Source organism: Neofelis nebulosa, chromosome 8 (assembly GCF_028018385.1).
Source record: "Neofelis nebulosa isolate mNeoNeb1 chromosome 8, mNeoNeb1.pri, whole genome shotgun sequence".
Lineage (NCBI taxonomy): Eukaryota > Metazoa > Chordata > Mammalia > Carnivora > Felidae > Neofelis > Neofelis nebulosa.
Window position 1 is genome coordinate 46,633,036 of NC_080789.1, and position 22,074 is coordinate 46,655,109.

The window sequence follows — 22,074 nt, forward strand, 5'->3', positions numbered from 1 at the left end:
TGAATAGGACATGAAGAATAGAACATGAAAAGGACATGCTCTTCATGAAGAGCAAATAGGACAAGATGAGGGACAGTTATTTTTCTCTTTCATCTAATAATATGATGTGCCATATACCCTGAGTCATTGGGCTTTTGGTTTCCTTGTTTTTCTTCCCAAAACACGACCACAAATTCTCTAAGTGTTTCAGTATATTCTGGGCCTTAAACTTCCTTGACATTATCCTAAGAATTTCATCCTTCATTTGCACCCCTCCCCCATTTTGCAGATGTCCATGTTAAATTCAGACTTATGGGAAGCCTGCTAAGCCACTTTGTCCTTTGAGAAGCCTCTCACTCTTTTCCTCCTCTCCTCCAAAAATGATCAAAGATCAAAGATGGAAATATAATTTTTTTAAAACCTCTCATCTCTTTTGGGCAAAAGTTCTTTAAAGAGACCTTGACTCTCTCATGGACTCTTTGGAAGCTTCTTTCCCAAAATCTAGGATACATAGATTTGATTCTGCCCCTCTCTTTTGTCATTTAAAACTAGGTGGGTTTTTCATCTTTTCTCCAACTTCCTGAGACTTATGCATCTGCAACCCTATTTTTTGTTCATTAATATTACAGTCAAAACGGAAGATTCCTGTATTTTTGCTTCTACATTCAGAAAAGTTGGTGAGGCGATTTAGATGATATTTTAGTATAAGAAACATCTTAATAATAGTTTTAGAAGAATATGATTCAGTGTATTGACAACATTTTTATCTTCTTTAACAATATCTTCTTTAGCTTTTTATATCTATTTTTCATCCAACAGTTTAAATGCTGTGGTTTGGTCAATGGACCTGCTGACTGGGGAAATAATTTTCAACAGAATTCCAAGTCATGTGCATGTCCGGGTCCATCAGATTCTTCTTGTACATTGTATGATGGCAAACATGTTTACAAACAGGTGAGGACAAATCAAATTTGATACAGTAAGTGGTTCCATTAATTTTTTTTCACAATGAAAGTCTCTATAGAAAAATTAAATTGCAGCGATTACAATAGGAATCATGATATAAAAGTCCCAGGAATTTCCCAAATAAAAAATAAATCCTATTTAAAGATAAAAGCAGATATAAAAAAGTGAAATTAGTTCATTTTTTTCTGAGTCTGATATCATTTGAAGTCAACTTTAATAGATCAAAGAAACATCCCACTGCAAGGAGAATGAAAGTACAAGCTAACTGATGAAAGTTTATCATGTCCTTTCTTTGGTGACCTTAATCATTACTCTTCTCTTTTTTTTTTTTTTCCTATTTTAACATAAATCCTGGAAATCTATATTTTCACTTTAGTTATCAAATAAAGACCTCTTTTTCTTATGAAATGTTCCTTTTCTCAAGTAATTGCGTAGACCTGGCCTTTCGGGGTTGGGCTCTGGATACTAAATGTTATAAAAAAATCTGCCTAATTTTTGCTCCAGTTGAGAAGTTGCCTCAGACATTGAAAGTATATTGAAAAAGTTGGGTTTATCTTTTATGTGTTGTAAATGTCACATTTGTGTCACTTGTAAACATCAATATATGGATGTCATATTTCTTATTATTGCTTAATTCATCAATTGATATTGACTCCCTCCGATTCTCCAGACCTTTTATTGGCCACTGGAAATCCATTCTTGACAGGCACAATGTCTGCACTCATGGAACTGATGTTCAAATAGTGAAAAGAGAGAGATAATTAGGCAACTTCAATCAAATGAATTATTGGTAATTCTTAGATAGGGGCAGGCACGAGGTATTATGGAACTCTGTCTAACTCAGTCTTCAGGGTTCAAGGTATCCTAGAGGATATGATATCTGTCTCTTACCAGAGGGCTTTACATAAATTGTTCCTTCTGCCTGGGAGGAATGCATACAAAAATGATAATTAATATTAATGTTTAATGTAGTCGCTGTTATTCTTCAGTGCCCACTATGTCTCAGACAGACCCTTGCTAAAATCGCACATACTTCTGGACCCTCTGGGAGATCATAATCTACTTGGCAGAGGGATATGTTAAAGCTATTATAATCCAATGAATTAATTTCTGTAATACCTGAAGATTAGTTTGATTTTGCCATTGGCTTAGTAATGGCTACTAAGGTTAATTACATATTAGGAAATAGGAAGCATCTCAAGGGAAATTTCTCTCCTGCTATCACATCCCTTTTTACTAATCCAATCAAAATAAGGAGACTCTTTTCTAAAGGAAAATTGCTATTACCAATATTTAAAATAATTCATGTGGAGAAGTTATCTACCAGACTACAGAGCTACCATGTTTTTTTTAATTGTCCAAGTAGTATCACTAAACAGTTTTATTTTTACTTTTTATACTCCTAATTTAGTGCTGCAGTATCTGCAAGGAAGGGGGGAAATAAATATGGTGTAAATGAGTGCAGTTTCTACTTCGGATAATGAGGAACTTAGTAAATTCAGTGGCAGTTGTTATCTGTTTAAGATTCAACTCAAAGATGTTTTTCCTCAGGATAGATTTTGCAAAGCTCTAGCGTTATCGTAAAAAGTAATTGACATTCCCTTCAAATTCACACATAATTCAGCTGAAGATAGGCTGATAGCTGCACTCGTTTCCCAAAAGGAGGGCCATAAATTCATAAAATACTTCCATCTGTACTTGCAAACTTCTGTAGTTTGCAAGAAGTCTGGAAAAATAAGAAATCTGGAATGGCCATAATTCACATTTCTTTCTTTTTTTTTTTTTTTTGTCCTCTCCCTTTTGCCAAGATAACCTGGTTATCTGGAAGGGAAAGAGGGTGAAAGCTCCTCAAATATAATAAATGTGACTCAGTAGATAAGATCATTAATCTCATAGTTAACCCTAAAAGACATAATAATTTACTCTAATGTTTACCACTTTGGATCAGATGTGAATGGAGAAACCAATTACATTCAAGAATGAGAGGGAAAAGAATGTTTTACTCATTTTTACGGAGAACTCTTATTTTATTAACCAGAGCAATGTTTTGTTAGCCCTTTGTGCATATATAACTATCATAGGGATAGTGATATATTTTCTGGCAATATGGATAATACCACTATTACATTATGTAGTATTTTTCCATTTTGAAAATTAGCCATATAATTTAAAATTGTTGGAATTTTTAGGTTTGGTCTGAAATGTTATAAGCTTGAAATTGCATGCTAGCTTGAATAAATTCAATAAATGTGGCAGATAAGCAGCTTTCTAAATTCTCTTTTTTATCTAAAGTAAGGACAAAATAGTGGACATAATATTTTTTTTCCTTTTTAAGGTAAAAATAACCCTGATATATATTATTAAGGGATTTTTTAAAAAACCTTGTTCTAAAAATGAAAATGAAAGTTCCCAACTAGGAAACTCTTTGCTACAGATTACAAGCCTAAAAAGTACACAGTCAAAGTGATAATAACTCTAAAATGAAAAATTGGAAGTTAGGATAAAATTATTATTTATGCCTAAAGATCCCTAGATTTAGCAATGAGACAGTTGAAGCAAAAGTTTACTTCTTGGTGCTTTCTAATGTATGAACAAACCACAGTTAACAATCTTTTAAGGAGTGTGGAGGGGCAGAGTGATATAATCCAATTCCTCTTGGTTGAGTGTGTTCCTCAGTAGTAATGTAAAAAGTCAACCCAATGGGCAAATATCTTAAAGTGAGGTCCAAGTTTTGATTCAAGGTAACTTCTTATGTTTTGTTTTTTAACAGCCATGCATTTCTTTGATAAAAGACGTAGTTGCAAAACATATTCTCATAGTAATTGGAATTGCGTTTGGACTGGCAGTAATTGAGGTATAGTATTATCTTGCAATGTTGATTCTTCATTCATTCCCTTGTTTATTCATTAATTCTTCCAACAAATATTTTTAGTGAGCCAAATGTAAACCAGGTTCTTGAGAAAAACATTGGGTAGCAACGCCCAAGGTCTAGCATCTTTTTCTAGCAGTCTTTGGTCTGGGGAGAGGATTACAATCTTACCAATCGAGCAGGGCTGAGACCATTATTTATGAATGATCTCTCTATGGGGAAACAAAAATTGAATTAATTTCCACCCAGTTCTTAGTCCTGGATAAGGACTAACAAGAGAAATCTAACAACTTTTAAAAACTAGAGACAGTTGCCTTAAGGACTATGGACTCACTTGAAGAAGTTTTAAAGGAAATTTAAGTTTATATATTTATTCTCAACAATGTGATTATTGATGTTGAAAAAAAATCCTGTGTAGGATTTTTATCTTGATGGACTTTCTTGGCATGACTTTTTAAAGAATCCAAGGATGCTTTCTATATGGCCTAAAATTCTTTGCTAAAAAGATGAAATAAAACCATCTCAGAGAAGCATTTTTTGAATAATTCCAGATTTTGGTTAATTTAGATATCAAATGAGTCAATTCACTCTTGATTCCCTATCAGGACATTGGCAAGAATTCTAATATGTGATGTGTTTTCCTGGTTACTGCCTCTGAGGGCTGGTTAGGTCAGATGAGTGACTTATGCTTCACTGTCATGGAATGTAGTACAATGTCCTCCTTGGGATTTCTGGTAACTTTCTACCTCTTACTTGTGCCACTTTACCAACAGAGAGGAATTTTGATTTTTTTTTTCATGTTTATTTACTTTTGAAAGAGACAGAGAGAGATAATGCGTGGGGGAGGGTCAGAGAGAGAGGGAGACACAGAATCAGAAACACAGTCCAGACTCTGAGCTGTCAGCACAGAGCCCGACACGAGGCTTGAACCCACGCACCTCGAGATCATGACCTGAGCTGTCAGCACAGAGCCTGATGCTGGGCTTGAACCCAGGAGCCGTGAGATCATGACCTGAGCCAAAGTTGGAAGCTTAACTGACTGAGCCACCCAGCCACTCCTCCAACAGAGAGGAATTTTAGCTGGGAATGAAGCAATTTAGTGTTCTAAGTGGTCTTTTGGTTAGTGGTAGAGTTTGCCACCAACCATTAGGGAAAGGGTAGGTACTATAAGCAGTAAGTTGGGCTGTTGAGTATTGCTTCCTCGTAGTCCAAATGAATAGGTCTAAATATGACACATTCTCTGTTGGTAGATATGGCTTTCTTTTTGCCTGATATATGGTGGAAGTCAAATGGTGCCATATACTAGGTCTATTTTTCTTGATTCTGCCTTTTGTAAAATGTCCTTTGTTTCTCTGTTTTCCCTAATGGTTGTAGAGGTGAGTAAGGAATCACACACATATGCACTCATACATTTATAAGCATAAAACACACACAAATATATGTTGGTGACTAGACTTCAAATGAATGTTTGAAAGATCAGGCTTTAAATGAGGTATTCAATGTAAGTGTCAATATTATTAAGTGTCAAATCCATGTTAGACTCGAATTCAGACAATTGACTATGACTGGCTACAACCCACTGATGCTTTTAAGAATCTTCTCAAAAGCAAAGCCAGAGAAAATAAGGACATAATCAACTGGGAAGATTGATGTCTCTCATATCTTAGCCAAAGACATTGCCAAGAATCTGAATATATCTAATGGAAAATGAGATTACAAGAGGAATAGCATTACAAGAGGAATAACATTTTATGAAATTGGTATATTCCATGTATTTGTTGCATATTTGATATTTTACTGGTTGTTCTAAAGACATGTATAGGGAAAGACCTTAACAAAAAATTTCCATGGAGTAACTTATAGGTATGGAATTTATACAGTAATATCATAAATTATAACCATTTTATGAGTTAATGCCAGTTAAATTAAGTGCGATTTTTAGACTATATGTAGATATGGCAAATAGTTCAAAGAACTGCTTGACATTTTTGTTGTTCATTCCCTCAATCTAAAATCTGCCCTCCCTCTAGAATTTCAAGAGAAAAAAAATCCATTTTTATATTCCTTCTCTCTTTATTCAAAAAGGAGCTTTGAAAATATCTAGTCTATAAAACTGTATCCAAAAAATGTACATTAGTCTGTCTTACAGGTGTTAATACTACTTGCCTAACAGGCCTATCTCCATTCTGTTTCCCAAATTCAAATTCAAGAAAACACAAAAATATATAGATAGAAAAATCACTCTAATAGCTTTTTTTAAAAACTGTATTATTACTATTTTATTGTTAAGGAATCCACTTGTGTGACTAGCATGAAGTCCAGACTGGGTTAACAGCAATGAGTCCTGGAGGTTACAAGCACTGTATTCTCTCTCTACCTGAGCTGAAAACCCAGACTCATGAGGCCTCAATCCCTGCCTCCCAATTCCCAGAAGACGCCAAAGCCAACTATATGGCAGGCTTCTTCAGAGGAGAGTACGACTTTGTCTTCCCAGAAGACAAACCCTCTTACTTTGCTTTATGAGGGAGATAGCAAGCCCAAACCACAGACAGGTTGGGACTTGCACAGGCCCCCACGTAATACCTCTTTTTAAGAAGGAAAAAGAAACAAATATCTTCCTGCAGAAATTACATTCAAACTATTTCCATAGAAAAATATCACATGAAAAAACTACCCACTGGCATTTAGACTTTTGGTGTTAATCTGTTTAGTCACAGGCTGTAGCAGACTGTGGCGGATGGTTATTTTCAAGGCTCTGTTAAGACCACATACCTGAGGAATTTTCCTCAGATAAGATGCTAGGGATCTATGCAGGATGCTTTATTTTGTTAGAAAATTTTATCTATAGGCATCGGAATTCTCCTTGTTCAGAATTAAATGACCAGGTTATCATGTCTCTCCTTATTTGACTACAGCAAATTACAAGCATAAAACATAAGCAGTGCTTTCACTCTCATTTTAATTAGAAAAAAAAAAAAAGAAGCGGTTGATAATGATAGTCACCACTTTGTAGGATACAAGTTAGCTTGGCAGGAGGTCCCAGGAACAGAGCAGTTAAAAGAGGGAAAGGAGAACTGTGTAACATTTTTCTAGACTGCTTCACAATGTGGGAATTCATGCACACTACCTGAGTCTCAGCATGCATTACCGTATGACGAATCCCTTTTAATTATTTCCATTTTTATGAGCAATGATAAATTATCTTTTCCAAAGCAAGAAAGTGTGACATTAAGTGTCTTGTCTGCCGATGAATGGTGGGCTTCCATTTCAAGGATGTGACAGTGAATGACAATAGAGATTTGCGTTATCCCGGTATTTTGACCACTTTCTTTACTCTGTCCTGGTACTTGTCTCCCAGACTTCAAGCTTGGGACAAAGGCAAAAAGACTGAATTTCAGTGCTTTTCCAGGTCATTCTAAAAGAATGACTTTTAGAACATTCTGGATGAAAATCATATATATATATTTTTTTTTTTTTGCAGAGAATTGGTGTGTTTTTAAGAATCTTCTCAAAAGCAAAAAAAAAAATCTTAAAATCTACTGGTTTGTTTTTAAGAAGGTATTGGCCATCAGTTCTCATTTGAGATTCGTTTCCAGGAAAGATTTAGTAAGCAGGATGCCTCAGTACAGTAGGAACATTGGAGATGACTAAGCATAAATGGCACCTCATGATCCTCCTGCTTCTGGTGGGGAGGAAACTTTCGACCTTTCCATCATTTCTACATCAAAGCCACAGCATGCAAAGCACTAACTGCAGGGCCAATTAGGGCAAGTTTTGGGGTCCCTCATTCCTTGGGAGAGCCATTTAATGAGATGGAAATTATGCCCCAGATTTTCAGCTGTACTTTTTCACTTCAAAGGAAATTCCTGAATTAAGCTATTCCCCACAGATTTAGAAGCTTTTTAAGAAAAAAAAAAAGTTACTTTCTTCATTCCTCTTGGCGATGCCTAAAAATATGGCAAGAGAAATTCTAGACTCCTTGATTTTCTGCAGATGATCTAAACCAGATGATCATATAACCCTTTCATGGAAGCAGTAGGTGTATTTAGCCCCCAGAGGCCTGACTTCTCCAGAGCTCCAGGGTAGATGCCCCACAGGAGGGTGTGTGTTTTCCAGAAAGGTAGGGTGCTCTGGTGGTAGCCAGTTCTGCACCATCAAATTGGGCCAGTTAGAAGCAGATCGGCCATCTAAAAACCCTGACTGAAACACAACAATACTCAGAAAGCTTTCTCAATGCTCTTTTGTCCCACTGGAGGCTCCAATTTCCCAAGAAGAGAGATAACTTAGATAAATAAGATTAGAACTGTCAGTAGTCAGGATCTTTTCACATGTAATATTCTTTCTATTTATAATGTTGCCATCATTTTAAGTTCCATGTTAATCTTGTTATTTTATTTTCTAGATACTTGGTCTGGTATTTTCTATGGTCCTGTACTGCCAGATTGGGAACAAATGAATCTGTGGATGTGTCGAGGTATCACCCATCAACCCCCTTTAAAATTTTGCTTTGGTTTTGTAACTTTAAATATATGAGTGCTGTACATGTTAGGAGCAGCTGTCTTATTAAAACGTCTCATTTAGCTAGATCACAGATATATTCCAGACATACTGAACATATTTAAGATTTGAGCGACGCAAGGAAAATGATATGAATGTGATTTTTACTTAAAATAAAAGTAACACTGTTTGTGCTGGTGTATTTTCATGTCTGATCATTGTGTTCAGGTGGTACTGTGCTTAAAACCTTCTTCTGGAGCCACCCAGTGGAATAATCTTCATTGCTAAGTGACAGACAAGGCCATAGTTAAAGCAGTGAATGTGGGCTTTTCAGAAGCAACACTCTCTTTTGTGTGCCGTATCAACCATTGGTGATAAGACGGAATTGAGTCTCAAGTTGAAAAATCGTGGCCCAGCTAAAAAAGTCAACATCTCTTTTCCATTTGTGCTCGTGTTTACTAATGGTATCTCTCTTTTTCCTCCTATCTATTGGGATGGGGTGGGGAAGGTGAGGCAAGAAGCTCCGAGTGCTGCCTTTTGGTCTTTGAATCTCTGGTCCCTCTTTGGACCTTCCTCTGGGACGTAGATATAACTGCTTTCGTCTTTCTAGTTCTCAGACATTTTTACATTTTACTTTTTACTGGGATATAATATACATATAATAAAGAACCACTCTTAAGACTCTACCTGTGTAAGCACTACCCAGACCAAGATACAGAACATTTTCAGCACACCAGATTGTCCCTTCATGCACCCCCCAGTGGTGTGCTAGGCTGGCTCACACCAGCTTGCCAGGCAGACCGTAGACGTAATCTGTGCTCAGTGATATCACACTGGTAACTTGAAATCCACCATGGTGGGAGTATTTATACCATGGGACCTGGCAAATGCTGTAAAATCAGGATTTTTTTTCTTTCGAGAGCTGGCTGCTAAACATTTACCAGTATACCAGTGCTCTCAGCAAGTACTTCCCCAAAGGTAACCACTCTTCCGATTTCTATGACTATAGCTTCATTTTGCCCATTCTTGAACTTTCTATAAATGCAACAGTAAAGTATGTACTCTGGCTTCTTTTGCTCAACGTTTTGTTTGTGAGATTCCTCTCTAATTGTTGCACGCAACTCTAGTATATACTCATTGCTATGTAATATTCCATTGTATATGAATCTATCACAAGGTATTTACCCATCCTCCTGCTGATGGGCATTGGGTTTGCTTCCAGTATGGTGCCAGTATAAATAAAGCTGCTATAAACATTCTTTTAGATCTTTTGGCACTGACAAGTACTGATTTCTGGATAGATATGCGGCAGTGGAATTGCTTTGTATTCATATATTTAGATTTAAAGGATTCTGCCCAAGAAATTATCTTTTTAGTTTTTTAAGTTTATTTATTTATTTTTGAGATAGAGATAGAGATAGTGAGCTGGGGAGGGGCAGAGAGAGAGGGAGAGAGAAAATCCCAAGCAGGCTCCACACTTTCAACATAGAGCCCGCCGCGGGACTCAAACTCACAAACCATGAGATCATGACCTCAGCCAAAACCCAGAGTCGGACACTTAACTGGCTGAGCCACCCAGGTGCCCCTATCCAAGACATTTTCTAAAGTGGTTCTGCTAATCTATCCTCATACTAGAAAAGTAGGGGAGACTTAATCTCTTCTGAGGAGGAGGAAGGGAAAGAAAGCCAGTAATTATCAAATAGATCAGAGTGGGGAAGGAGTGGGAAACTTGGTGGAGCGGGGGTTAGGCAGCCTGTTTCTGTGCTCCCCTATTGCTGATAAAGATAATTAACAATCCTTTTCTGCTCACTTGTCATCATCTGGGAACTATACCAGAGAAACTGTATTTTTTATTATCTTGTTTCTTCTCACCACACCTTTATGAGCTAGATCCTATTATCCTCATTTTTGCAAGTGGGAAAATAGAAGCTTATTGAAGTTAGGTAACTTGTCTAGAGTAAAAGCATTAGTAATTGACAGAACTGGGTCCAAACCTTGACAATCGTCTTCCAAACTTTCCAAACAGTTGCCTCCCAAATGGATCATGCTGCATTTGGCTTTCCCATATATCTATTAATATACTTGCCACATTTTATTTTAATCTTTGTTCATGTATTTGTCTCTGTTGGTATAGTGCAACTTTTTGAGGGCATTTGTTGTTTTTATTTGTCTTTATGTCTCCTGTACATATCACAGTGCTTGACACATAATAGGTGCTCAATAAATTGTAGCTAAAAAAGAATACTTAGATTATTCAGAGCATATATATATATATATATACACCTAAAAATAATCTAAGCACTTCGCACAGAGTAGCTCATTTAATCGAGAACAACCTTCCTCCATTAGTACTATTATTAGGTCCATTTTACAGATAAGAAAACGAGATGAATGAGATGAACTTTTCTTAGGTCATGCAGCCAGCAAGGGGTGGAGTTGTAATTCCATCTCTGTGTCTCAAAACCTGTGCTCCTTATGTCATGTCATTTTGCTCTATGTTACAGTATGGTTGGGAGACTAGATAAGGAAATGAATATGGAAGTGCATTTTATGTAGTGTCAGGCACATACTAGGATATTTTATGGTATCAATGATATAAAGAACCGTGTCAGTCACAGTAAACAGGAAAGCAAACATTCTCTTAGTTATTTCAAACAGTGGAAATACAATGCAGGGAATCGCTGTATTAGTCAGCTAGGGCTGATATAACAAAATACAACAGACTCAGTGGCTGAAACAAACATTAATTTTCTCACGGTTCTGGAGGCTGGAAGTCCAAGATCAGAGTGCCAGTAAGATGAAGTTTTTGGTGAGAACTCTCTTCCTAGGTTTCAGACAGCCTTCTTCTTGCTGTGTCCTCAAGAGCTGGGGAGAGGGAGAGAGAGGGAGAGAGACAGATACAGAGAAAGGGAGCAAGAGAGCACTAGCTCTCTGTTGTCTTCTCTCACAAGGACACTAATGCTATCAAATCAGACCTCCACCCTTATGACTTAATTTGATCTTAATTACTTCTTTACTCCAAATATAACCACACTGAGGGTTAGAGCCCAAACATATGAATTTGAGGGTCCATACCTACTGTTTACACAAGCGAAGGAAGAAATGGGATGGCAAGATAAACCAGAGATTAGCAACAGTGGGAAGTTATACCACCCTTAGAACCGGAGGGACAGAGATGGTGTCCCCAGGATCCAGGGTCACCAGGTGGAAGATGGAACCGTGGCAGGGGCCACAGAGGAAGGACTGGCTAGCAAGAGTAGGAGCTATGGAGGTGACTCAAAAACTGTTGTCACAACAGAAAAAGTGAGAAGGGGCCGGCCTTCTTCCCTCTGGCCCACTCCAACCTTTTGCCAGTACCTCCCATTGGCTGAAATAATCTAGAAGCCTGAGAACAAGGGAGCCTGGGAAATGTAGTTTCGTCTCATACAAAGCAAAGCTGAGAATGGCAAGGACTGGACTGAGCAGACCGAGAAGACTGTTGTTATAGCAACTGGACATTCAGCGAGCAAGCACAAGGGCCTGAACTTTATGATTAAACGTAGTATGAAATTTTAGAATCAGCTTGCCAACTTACGCATGCGCGCGGGCGCACACACACACACACACACACACACACACACGAGTCCTACTAGAATTTTTATTGATTGTGAAAAGTATAATTGACATTTAAAATTTTCATGAGAAATTATACAGTTTCCTGGATCCTTTCTGTTTTGGTCAAAATTTAAGGATTTTAAGGATAGAGAGGACTTTAGAATAGCTGCTGTTAACTGGGGGCCATTTGTCCTTCGGGGACTAATTGGCAATGTCTAGAGACGGTCTGTGTTGTCACAACTGGGGTAGAAGGAGAATGTTACTGGCACCTAGTGGGCAGAGGCCAAGGATGCTGCTAAATATCCTATCATGCACAGGAATGTGCCCCTACGACTAAGAATTATCAGTCCAAACTGCCCATATCAGTCTCTGTTGTAATTGATTGAGAAACTCTGCTTTAGAGAGTTGCATCTGAATAATAAAATAGCCTCTTTCCAGGGGACAGTAAGGTATGTTACCATGGAAAGTGAAATGGAGTGGGTCAGGAGTCATCCTAGGCCAGGCTCTGATAGGCTGCTGGCTTTATGACTTTTGCAAATCACTTAACTTGAAGTTTCCTCAATTACAATTAAGAAATTTTACCTACAAGAAGATAGTTATCTGCTTGTGATAGCTCATCAAGATTTTAATTTTGGCCTTTGGTACTGAGGTGATTATGAGGAAAGCTTTCATTCTCTTCAAGTATATTAAGATTCATTTTAAGAATTAGTCACACTTGGGGCACCTGGGTAGCTCAGTCGGTTAAGCATCCAACTTTGGCTCAGGTCATGATCTTGTGGTTTGTGAGTTTGAGGCCCGTGTAGGGCTCTGTGCTGACAACTTAGAGCCTGGAGCCTGATTCAGATTCTGTGTCTCCCTCTCCCTCTGCTCTCTCTCTCTCTCTCAAAAATAAACATTACAAAAAACTAAAAAACAATTTTTAAAAAACAGAATAAGCTCATACTTTACCTTCATGGCTCCCAGATCTAACCACAATATTCAAAGACATATTAAATTACTTAACAGCTATAAAATAATAAAATAAAAGGTAAATGTCATCAAATTGATCATTGATAATGTAGATGGAAATGCTTCTTCCAATTGAGAGAAATGTAGGAATTATATTCATTATGCTTAAGACTGTACTGTTGCACTAATTTAGATATACACAATTATATAAGATTTTGACAAATACTTCTCAAATCTGTCCATTTCTCTGCTTCCCTGTTTCTACAATCCTGTGTGATCTTTTCCAATCCTTCTGGATATAGACACAAGTAATAGTCTACTCAACATCCTTTGTTTCTTTGTCTACCTTACTAGTATATCCTGATCTTGTTGGAGTACAATGAACCCAACTAAAATATTTTGTTTCCCATCACCTACTGTAGTGAAACTCCTTTTTTAAAATGTTTATTTATTTTTGAGAGAGAGAGAGAGAGAGAGAGATCGAGAGAGAGAGAGAGAAAGAGAGAGAGGGAGAGAATGCACAAATGGGTAAGGGGCAGAGACAGGGGACAGAGGATCCAAAGCAGGCTCTGTACTGACAGCAGAAAGACCAATGTGGGGCTCAAACTCACAAACCATGAGACCATGACCTAAGCTGAAGTCGACGCTTAACCAACTGAGTCACCCAGGTTGCCCCAAAACTCCTCTTGAACATACTTAACAAACACACAAAGAACACACATAATTAGTGAGTGTTTCTCATTTTCCACAGTAGTAGGCTGATCCAATTTTTAATTAATCTCACAATATTGTAAGGACATCTTTTAAACGACTGGATTTACTGGATCCAACTTAGAGCATTAGAGTTTTATCATATCGATATAAGAGACACTGTCTGATGTTCGTAATCTAAACTGACCAAGAGTCACATAATTTGAACTGTGCACAGTTGAAAAGTGCAACTTCTTCTGTACCCCAGGCAGAATGGCTGTCTTGGGTGATAATGAAAGCCTTTTTCAAACACTTTCCCCTTAGAGCTACCTCAGTACTAGACAAACACAGTTAGCTGGCAAAGTAGGATATTGTTCCAAATCATCTCAAAGTCTGTTTCTGGACTCTTCATTTTGTTCTGTCTTTAGATTGATACCATACTGTTGAATGTTATAAGACTTGATATAAAATAGAATAAGCTCTCTCACTTTGTTGTTCTTCATAAGTTTTGTGGTTATTCTTTGCCCTTGCTTTTCTGTAGAAATTTAAAAATCAGCTTGCCAGTTTACACACACACACACACAGACACACGCACACAGTGTCCTACTAGAATTTTTATTGAAATTGTTTTGAATTTATAGCTTAGAATGGGGAAAATTGACAGCTTTACAATATTAAGCCTTTCATCCTTGGTATAGCTATCCATTTATTTAGATTCTCCTTAATATCTCCTAATAATGTTTTAGAATTTCTCTTGAAATAATATGTAAGTTTAGCAAAGTTGTTGGATTTAAGGTCAACACACATGAAATTGTATTTCTACATACCAATGACAAAAATTACATATTACAAAAATTTTTTAAAAGGTATCATTTATGAAAGAGTCATGAAATGTCAAATACCTAGGAATGGATCTAATAAATAATTGCAAGACTTTTAACAGAAAATTTATAAAACATTATTCAAATAAATTATATAGAAATACAATTTTTGTGTGTTGATCTTGAATCCAGTAACCATGCTAAACTTACTAATTAATTTTAATAATTTACCCGTAGATTATTTTATTTAAGGATTTTCAATATATATCACTGTGTCATTGGCTCATCACACAGCTTTATTTCTTCCAATACTTAACACATTTTTATTCTTTTTTTTTTCACTCTATCTCATTGACTAAAACTTCCAGTGGAATGTTAAACAGAAGTCGTATCTTCCATGGGCGTGCAATGTAGATACACAGGCTTTTTTTTTACACGTTCTGAAATTAGGGTTTACTTCTGCTAGCTTTGTAAGTAACCAAAATTATGCTAAAATTCAGCATAGCCCTGGGGACTTATGTAAAGAAAAAACATTTTAAGTGACATTCTCGATTAGATGGTTTGTTAGTCTGAAAGAAGAAAGAGATTTGGAGGAAGAGCTTGGACCCAGGAAAATAGTAACTAACGGCATTGGAGTGGTGACAGGGGCCAGCTCCCCGGACATATATCTTTCCCCAAGGAAGATGGTAACGGGCATTGGACTACAGAGAAACGGTGCTAAACACATTTATTTTTATATTAGCAACATCCACATTTGTCATTAGTGAGCATTCAGCCACGTGGAAAAAAGTTTGAGTATGAACATGAACTTTGCATATATTGCAAAAAAATACAAAAGTCTGGATTTAAATCCCAGCTCCATCACTGTAGAACCACAGGCAAACCATCCCTTTGAAGCTCAGTTTCTCACCTGTAGATTGGGGAAAATGGTTCATACTTATTAGGACCATTATGAAAATGAAATGAGATAATATATGTATGCTATTGGTTATATCAAAAACGTACAGTAAATGTTAGTTTTCTGCCCCTTGTTGGCTTGAATTCTTCTTTGTCCGTAGTGTTGTATATTATTTTCTATGTATTAGACTATATTCTTGTATCTTTGTCTTTCTCTCCTCCCTGCCTCACCACCACCCCTAAATGCCCACACTGTTCAGGCACATAAGACCCTCGGGGAGGAAGTGAAAAAATGGAAAGCAGACATAGTCTGCTGTGCTTCTAGCTTTTGCATTCAAAAGCTTAAAATTTGAAGGCAGATGTCTTAAATTCATGAGTTCTGGGCCTATTTGCCTTCAGATGTGTTTTGTGTTGCTTCACAGTGTTTAAAATATTTTTAATAGCCCCTAGCAGTTAATAGTTGGGACACGTAACATAAAAGTCTGGAAGATCTGACACAGCTGGATCTGCAATTTCACAAGGAGGAATTAGCCAGAACACTACAATGCCTGCTCTTTGAGATGGGCTGCTTGAGCTCCAGTCTGGCATCGCCACAGTGTGCCTGTTTCATTCATCTAAGTAACCTGTCAGTTGTTGTAATCAGTCCCCACCTGGGGACATTTTATGTATTTGGAGTGTAGACAAATATTTGGGAGAAGCAAGTGGGTGAGATTGTGGCGTTGTTGACCCCTCACCATCTTAGAACAGATATCTCCCAGATCCAAACTGTGGGCAAGAGAGAATGAGAAGAGAAATGTGTGAGTGTGACCGTGTCTGTGTGTGACTGTGTGTGTATATGTGTTTGTGTATGTGTGAACCCAAGTAAGACTTGGCTAAGCACCTTGGGAGGCAGCAAGCCCTCACAGAAGGAAGGACATCACAGCATATATAGAGTAGGCATGTAAATGTTCCAGTCTCCTGCCCAATTTTGGTACCAAACTAATGGAATAAAGTCTTGTCCTCTATTTCAAGTATGGATTTGTCCCTGAAGTGGCCATGAGAACTGAAATGAAGTCTTTTTCATGGGGCTCTGTGTGCAATTCTGGGGTCTGGTGACCGATAATCAAGCTGGCTCCTCCTATACCCCCATAATATCTTGGCATTGAAACTTCCAGAAATGTGCTTAGATCGAGTTTCTACCTCTATACACTATATGTCCTTCACTCCTCCCCACAGTGGACACTAACATAAGTTTGGTTACATTTCTTTATATTCATTTCAATGAATTGAGAGTATGGACTTCTATTCTTCTTGACCTCTTTGCCTCCAGGTCACCACAACTTTCTTGAAATCTTGTCTTGTAGCTTCCACAGTCCTACTGCCTGTTTATTCTTCTGCTTCCAACACTATCATCATCCCTCCAACCCACAGTCAGATACTCGGTGCATTGGCTGCTCTTTCTGTATCTGTTCTATATTCTATTACTTATTGTCTTTCTCCTGGCACCCCTTTCACTTAGGAGTTTCTCAGGCTTCTAGTCTTAGTCTTCTTGTCCTTCCCCTTTCTCTTCCTTGCTGATCATAACTATTTCCAAATTTCCAGCAGACCCCCAGGACTTCTAGATCCATAGCCCTCGTGAGGACTGCTCTCCTGAGCCCCGAGTTGAACTTTTTAGCTGCCAAATACAGATGGTTTAGACAAATCTGCTTCTCCTTCTGCCTTTTTGATTTTGGCTATCAGCATTAACCAATACTTGGTCACCTGAGCCAGATGTCTCAGAGTCATCTTCAACACCTCCTGTTTGTTATATCTAATTGGTCACTCCATCTTGTCACCTCTACTGTATCTTCTCTCTTCCTCATCCCTAGTCCCAGCCCAGGCATGAGACATCTGCATTTCTCTTCAGTATCATTGTAATAATCTTTTGATGTCTTTTTCTACCTTTGTTTTCTCTTCAAACCTATTCCCCATGGTGCCACAAGAATGATATTTCTAAAATGCAGATGTTACCATGTTACATTACTCTCTCCCAGGTTTAGAATTGACTACAAAACTCTTTTTAAGAACTAATTCCACTTTTCCCTGCTCATCTCCAGACACTCTTCCATAAGCACCTCACAAACCTTCAACTTTCTGTTTTTCTGTTATCCCTTTATATCTTTGCCATGCTGCTCCTTATGTCCGGAATGGCCTTGTTACTTATGTAGTTGGATTCCTTCAAAGTCTGGCTCAAATGTGACCTCCTGAATAAAGTTTTTATGAGTCCATGGGGACCTAATGAATTTTTCCATTCATATGCAGTTTTCCATAGCACATTATATTTAAATATCACTTATTCTAATGTATTATGGCTAGTTTTCTGTTGTCTCCATTTTATTACATGCTTCTGGAGTATTCCTGAGTTCTCTTTTTTTAATTAAAAGAAGTTGTTTTTTTTTTAATTTAGAGAGAGAGAGAAAGAGAGAGAGAGGATGAGAAGGGGAGAGGGGCAGAGGGACAGAGAGATCTTATGCAGGCTCCATGCTCAGTGCAATTCCTGACACGGGGCTTGATCCTACAACCCTGAGATCATGACCTGAGCCAAAATCAAGTGTCAGATGCTCAACCAACTGAGCCACCCAGGAACCCCATTCCTGAGATCTTGAATTGAATTTGTTCCCCAGACCCTAGTATGGTACCTAGAATATATTAGAGGCTCATAAGTATACATTGTCATTAGTATCACCTGGGCCATTTGAAGAAAGCTATCCATCCTTATTTTATACAGCTCTTCCATTGAATATCAATATTTTTATTAAAAATATAATAGCAATAGCTACTATATATAGTACTATTATATATCAGGTGTTGCTCTAAGGAATTTATATGTGTTAACTCATTTAATTCTCAAGATGATTCTATTATTAGAATTATTATCTTTATTTAACAAATAAGGAAACTGAGCCACAGAGACATTAGGTAAGTTGCCAAAAATTAATAGAGCCAGGCTTCAAACCCAGCCACCCTGGCTCCACAGCTTCCATTCTTGAACCACAGCACTATAGTGTTTCTCTTGGAGAAAAAGCTAATTTGTTTAAGAAACAGAGTTTTAGGTTTTTTTCCAGAGTAGCTAAATTACTGAGGGTAATAATTGAATATCAGAGTATATTGCCATATTGCCATAAATCCAAATGGATCGGTCTCACCCTTATATTTTGTGCACACCTCCATCACAACCTTTATTACACTATATTTCAAGGCTTTGTTTCCATGTCTGCCTCTTTAATCTGATTATGAACAATTTCAGGCAAAAAATGTGCCTTTTTAACTTTATGTCCTCACCACACATAGCATAGTAGCTCACAGATACTTGTTCAACCAATGTTTATTGAACGAAAGAATACGAAGCAGTGCTTGCGTTTTTAAAGGCATTAAAATGGCCATACCATAAATGAAAGTTGACAAGTCCTATGACTTACAACCAATTAACTTGACTGCAGAAATATCTGCAGATTAGAATATCCTGTCCTTTTTAATGAGAGGGGTTTGTTGATTTTCTCCATCTATGAGTGGTGATTAAGAGCTATAGAATCTGTAATCAGATTTGTCTGGGTTTCTTTACAGGGCTGCTGTGAAATTAAATGGGACAATACACGCAAAATATTTTGGACATATGGTACAGTTAGTACTCAGTAGGTGTTAGCAGCTATAATATCATCATTGTTATCAGAATAAATAGACAGCGTTAGCATTTACAAATTTACTTATCAAGTTTTGATTTTGATTATGAAGCTTCTTCGCACTTCAGAGAAAGTTTAAGACCATCAGAGACTTCATCCTCAAAGATTTGAATTTTTAAAATGGATTTTGACACCAGCTATATTCCACAGAATAATAAATCTTCTCAGAATCTCCTTCCAAGACTGCTATCCAGCAATCATGTTGAGCAGTGAAACCAAAAAGACAGGGAAGGGCTCATGGGCCAGGAACTGAGCTGCATGGAATGACAGACAACAAATGAAAAGGGGTGTAATCCGGGAATCACCTTGATGTTCAACAGCATGCATCAAGCCGAGTGACGAGACAGCTTTTTTGGCATTGCTGGCAAGGTGAGACCCATATAAGTCATGTCTATTTAATACAATCTGAGCATCAATTGTGGCAAAGCCAAGAGCAATAACTAACCAAGGCGAACATGACATTGCACCTGGATTGTTCTATCTCCAAGAGTAATTTGTGACACTATTTCAAGTGATTCCAATAGAACATGTTGTTCTCTGCAGAAATTATGATTTGGGAAAACAGGTTAAGGTTCATGGCAAATTTTGAGATGGAAATAGTCAGGAATGTCATAAGCAAGCAAGAAATCATTAATACATTCATAACTGGAAGCCATAATAACTGGCAATTGGACTTCTTTTTTTTTAATGACCCCAAAAATGCTTAATATAGAAACAGGCAAGTCAAGAAAACTAAGCCCAATAAGTACTCAGAAACAAAATGAGAATCAAATGTGTATAATGAGCACTAGGATGTGGTGAGTATGTGTTGACTTGGGAAAAGCAGTCTCATGGGTCTGAAAGTTGGAGCCATGGGTTGTAAGTCAGGCTGTGGGTCTGGCTCTGTGTGATGCTGGCTAAACTCCCAATACCATTTTTATCCTCATTAATTACCCCTCAGTGGTTTAAAATGCTGGACTTTGGAAAGCACTTTCCAAAGATCTAAAGATCTAAAAATCCTTAGATAGAAAGAGCAAGTTTCTGATGGAAGAACCAACTTTCTTTCCTGGGAAGCATCCAGCCATAAAAAGCCTAAAAATATCTTGGACATCATATATTTGAGCAGAAATTCTATTTTCCCTACTACTCAGATTATTCTCATATGTAGTTATCCTATATCTTTACGGTTAAATGGTAGTAATGTGTGTCTGGTGAAAGAACTGAGAAATTTCAATTATTCACTTCAGGGGAGCAGAAAAAAAAGGAATGGTATTGGGATTGTGAGGCCTTTAAGCTTCCAAAGAAAAATGGCTATTCATATAAGATTTTCTGAGATTGCTGGATTAAATTGCAACGTTGGACTATCTGTTGTGAAACAAAATGTTGATAACATAATTACAATTCTTTAAGTAACAGGGTGCCTGGGTGGCTCAGTTGGTTAAGCGTCCAACTCTTGATTTTGGCTCAGGTCATGATCTCACAGTTCATGAGATCGAGCCCTGTGTTGGGCTCTGCACTGACACAGCCAATTCTGCTTGAGATTCTCTCTCTCTCCCTCTCTCTCTCTGCTCCTACCCCATTCATGGCTGATTCCTTATCTCTTAAAATTAAAAAAATAAACATTTAAAAAATAATTAAAGAAATAAAATTCCTTATGTAACTTATCCTAGGAAAATGAAAGGCCATACCATGTACATGAAGAAATTGGCCATATCATGTACAAGATTTACTCAGTAGATCCCAGCTATTTGTCAGCCTTAAGATTAGACACCCCAATTCAGAATCTCAATACCAATGCCTGGGTCCCATTTACAGAGAATTTTATTTATTTATTTATTTATTTATTTATTTATTTATTTATTTTAAAGATCTTTGAATTAATTGGTTATTATAATGTGCGGCTGCAGCTGAGAACCACACCCTTAGAGGAGTCCAGCGAGAACTGGTTCTTGCTCCCCAGTGGCTTTTTCTCTTGTGCTATTGAATTCCACAAATTCTCTCAGGCATGTTCCCTCAGAGTACCTGCACACCACCTACAACAGGATCACCTTGTTGTAATTAAATATTTTTATCAAGTAATTAAATATTTTCCACTCTTGAGCCTGTGTACCAACCTTATAAATTCAACATTGGGCATTCCATGGGTTCCATCTTGGCCCTAACTTCAGAGTGGAATTTGAGGCAGTTGATCCGTGCTGCGTTTCTAGAGACTGGCTCTAACAATATATGGCCATTATCTCCCCAGGGTTCAGAAGCATATATTAAACTCAGCAGTCTTGTGTTGAAAGCAGCCAACATTGTTCCTTTTTCCATTGTCTAGAATGGAATGGTTATCTTTTCTTTAGACTTGAACCTTTGCTTCAGGTGTGCCTGTGGAGTAAGATGCGGTGACCTGAATTCTAAAGCTTCCACCATCTGGCTTAGGATGGTCTAAAGGCACAAACATACCTTTCCTGAAATTCGAACTGGACCTCTGCACCCCATCCCAGGTCTTACCACCCTAATGCCTCTGCTGAGGCCTGTGTGGTCCAAAGATTTGTGTGAAGCTGCCCATGTGTACAATCCTGGTCTACAAAACAGCTAATTGCCTGTGGACACAATGGCCAGAAGCAGCAATCACCTGCCAAGGTCAGGCTGAAGCAGTTACACAGTAAAAACCCTCTTGGCATACCAGACTCTATATGAGACTTTATGGAACCACCAAGGGGACATCCTCCCCCACACATTCAAGTCCATGGCCCACGAACCTAAGCCCTGTGAGAATCCTCTTGACGTGTTATTTTGGTCTACTGTTCTATTCCTAATTTTATTTTTCAGTGTTCAAAGCACATACACCAACAGTTGGATTTGAGATAACACTCCCCAAATTATAAAATCCTGCCATAGAGTGAGCTACCCAAGAGATATTCCAGTTTCCAAAGGGGAAAAAGGAGGAATTAAGCCAAGCAGGCCCAGGTTATAGCAGGCCCTAATTTACCATCAGATGAATCATTCTACCTTTCCCAGGGAAGAGAAGCCTGTGGGATAGCGAAATCTGGGGAAGATATTTTTTAAAAGTATAACTATACTAGCTTATAAACTGATAGAAAGTTGAATGCAATATGGTTATAAATGAGATATTTATTGGATAGCAGAT

At 37.7% G+C, this 22,074-nt stretch overlaps 1 protein-coding gene and 1 long non-coding RNA gene across 2 annotated transcripts in view; both read left to right on the forward strand.

Moving 5' to 3' along the window:
* The window catches only part of TSPAN8 (tetraspanin 8), a 32,031-nt gene extending 23,518 nt beyond the window's left edge, over positions 1-8,513 (forward strand). Inside the window, exons 6-8 of the mRNA XM_058742038.1 lie at positions 799-933; positions 3,716-3,799; positions 8,217-8,513. Coding sequence (XP_058598021.1) covers positions 799-933; positions 3,716-3,799; positions 8,217-8,270 — 273 coding nt within the window. The 3' untranslated portion in view covers positions 8,271-8,513. The remainder of the gene's footprint in view (positions 1-798; positions 934-3,715; positions 3,800-8,216) is intronic.
* A 1,952-nt stretch (positions 8,514-10,465) lies between these two features.
* Positions 10,466-20,353, forward strand: LOC131519218 (uncharacterized). Its single transcript, XR_009265534.1, has 2 exons — positions 10,466-11,849; positions 18,844-20,353. It is a non-coding gene; the product is annotated as an uncharacterized LOC131519218 (long non-coding RNA).
* Positions 20,354-22,074: the final 1,721 nt, after the last annotated feature.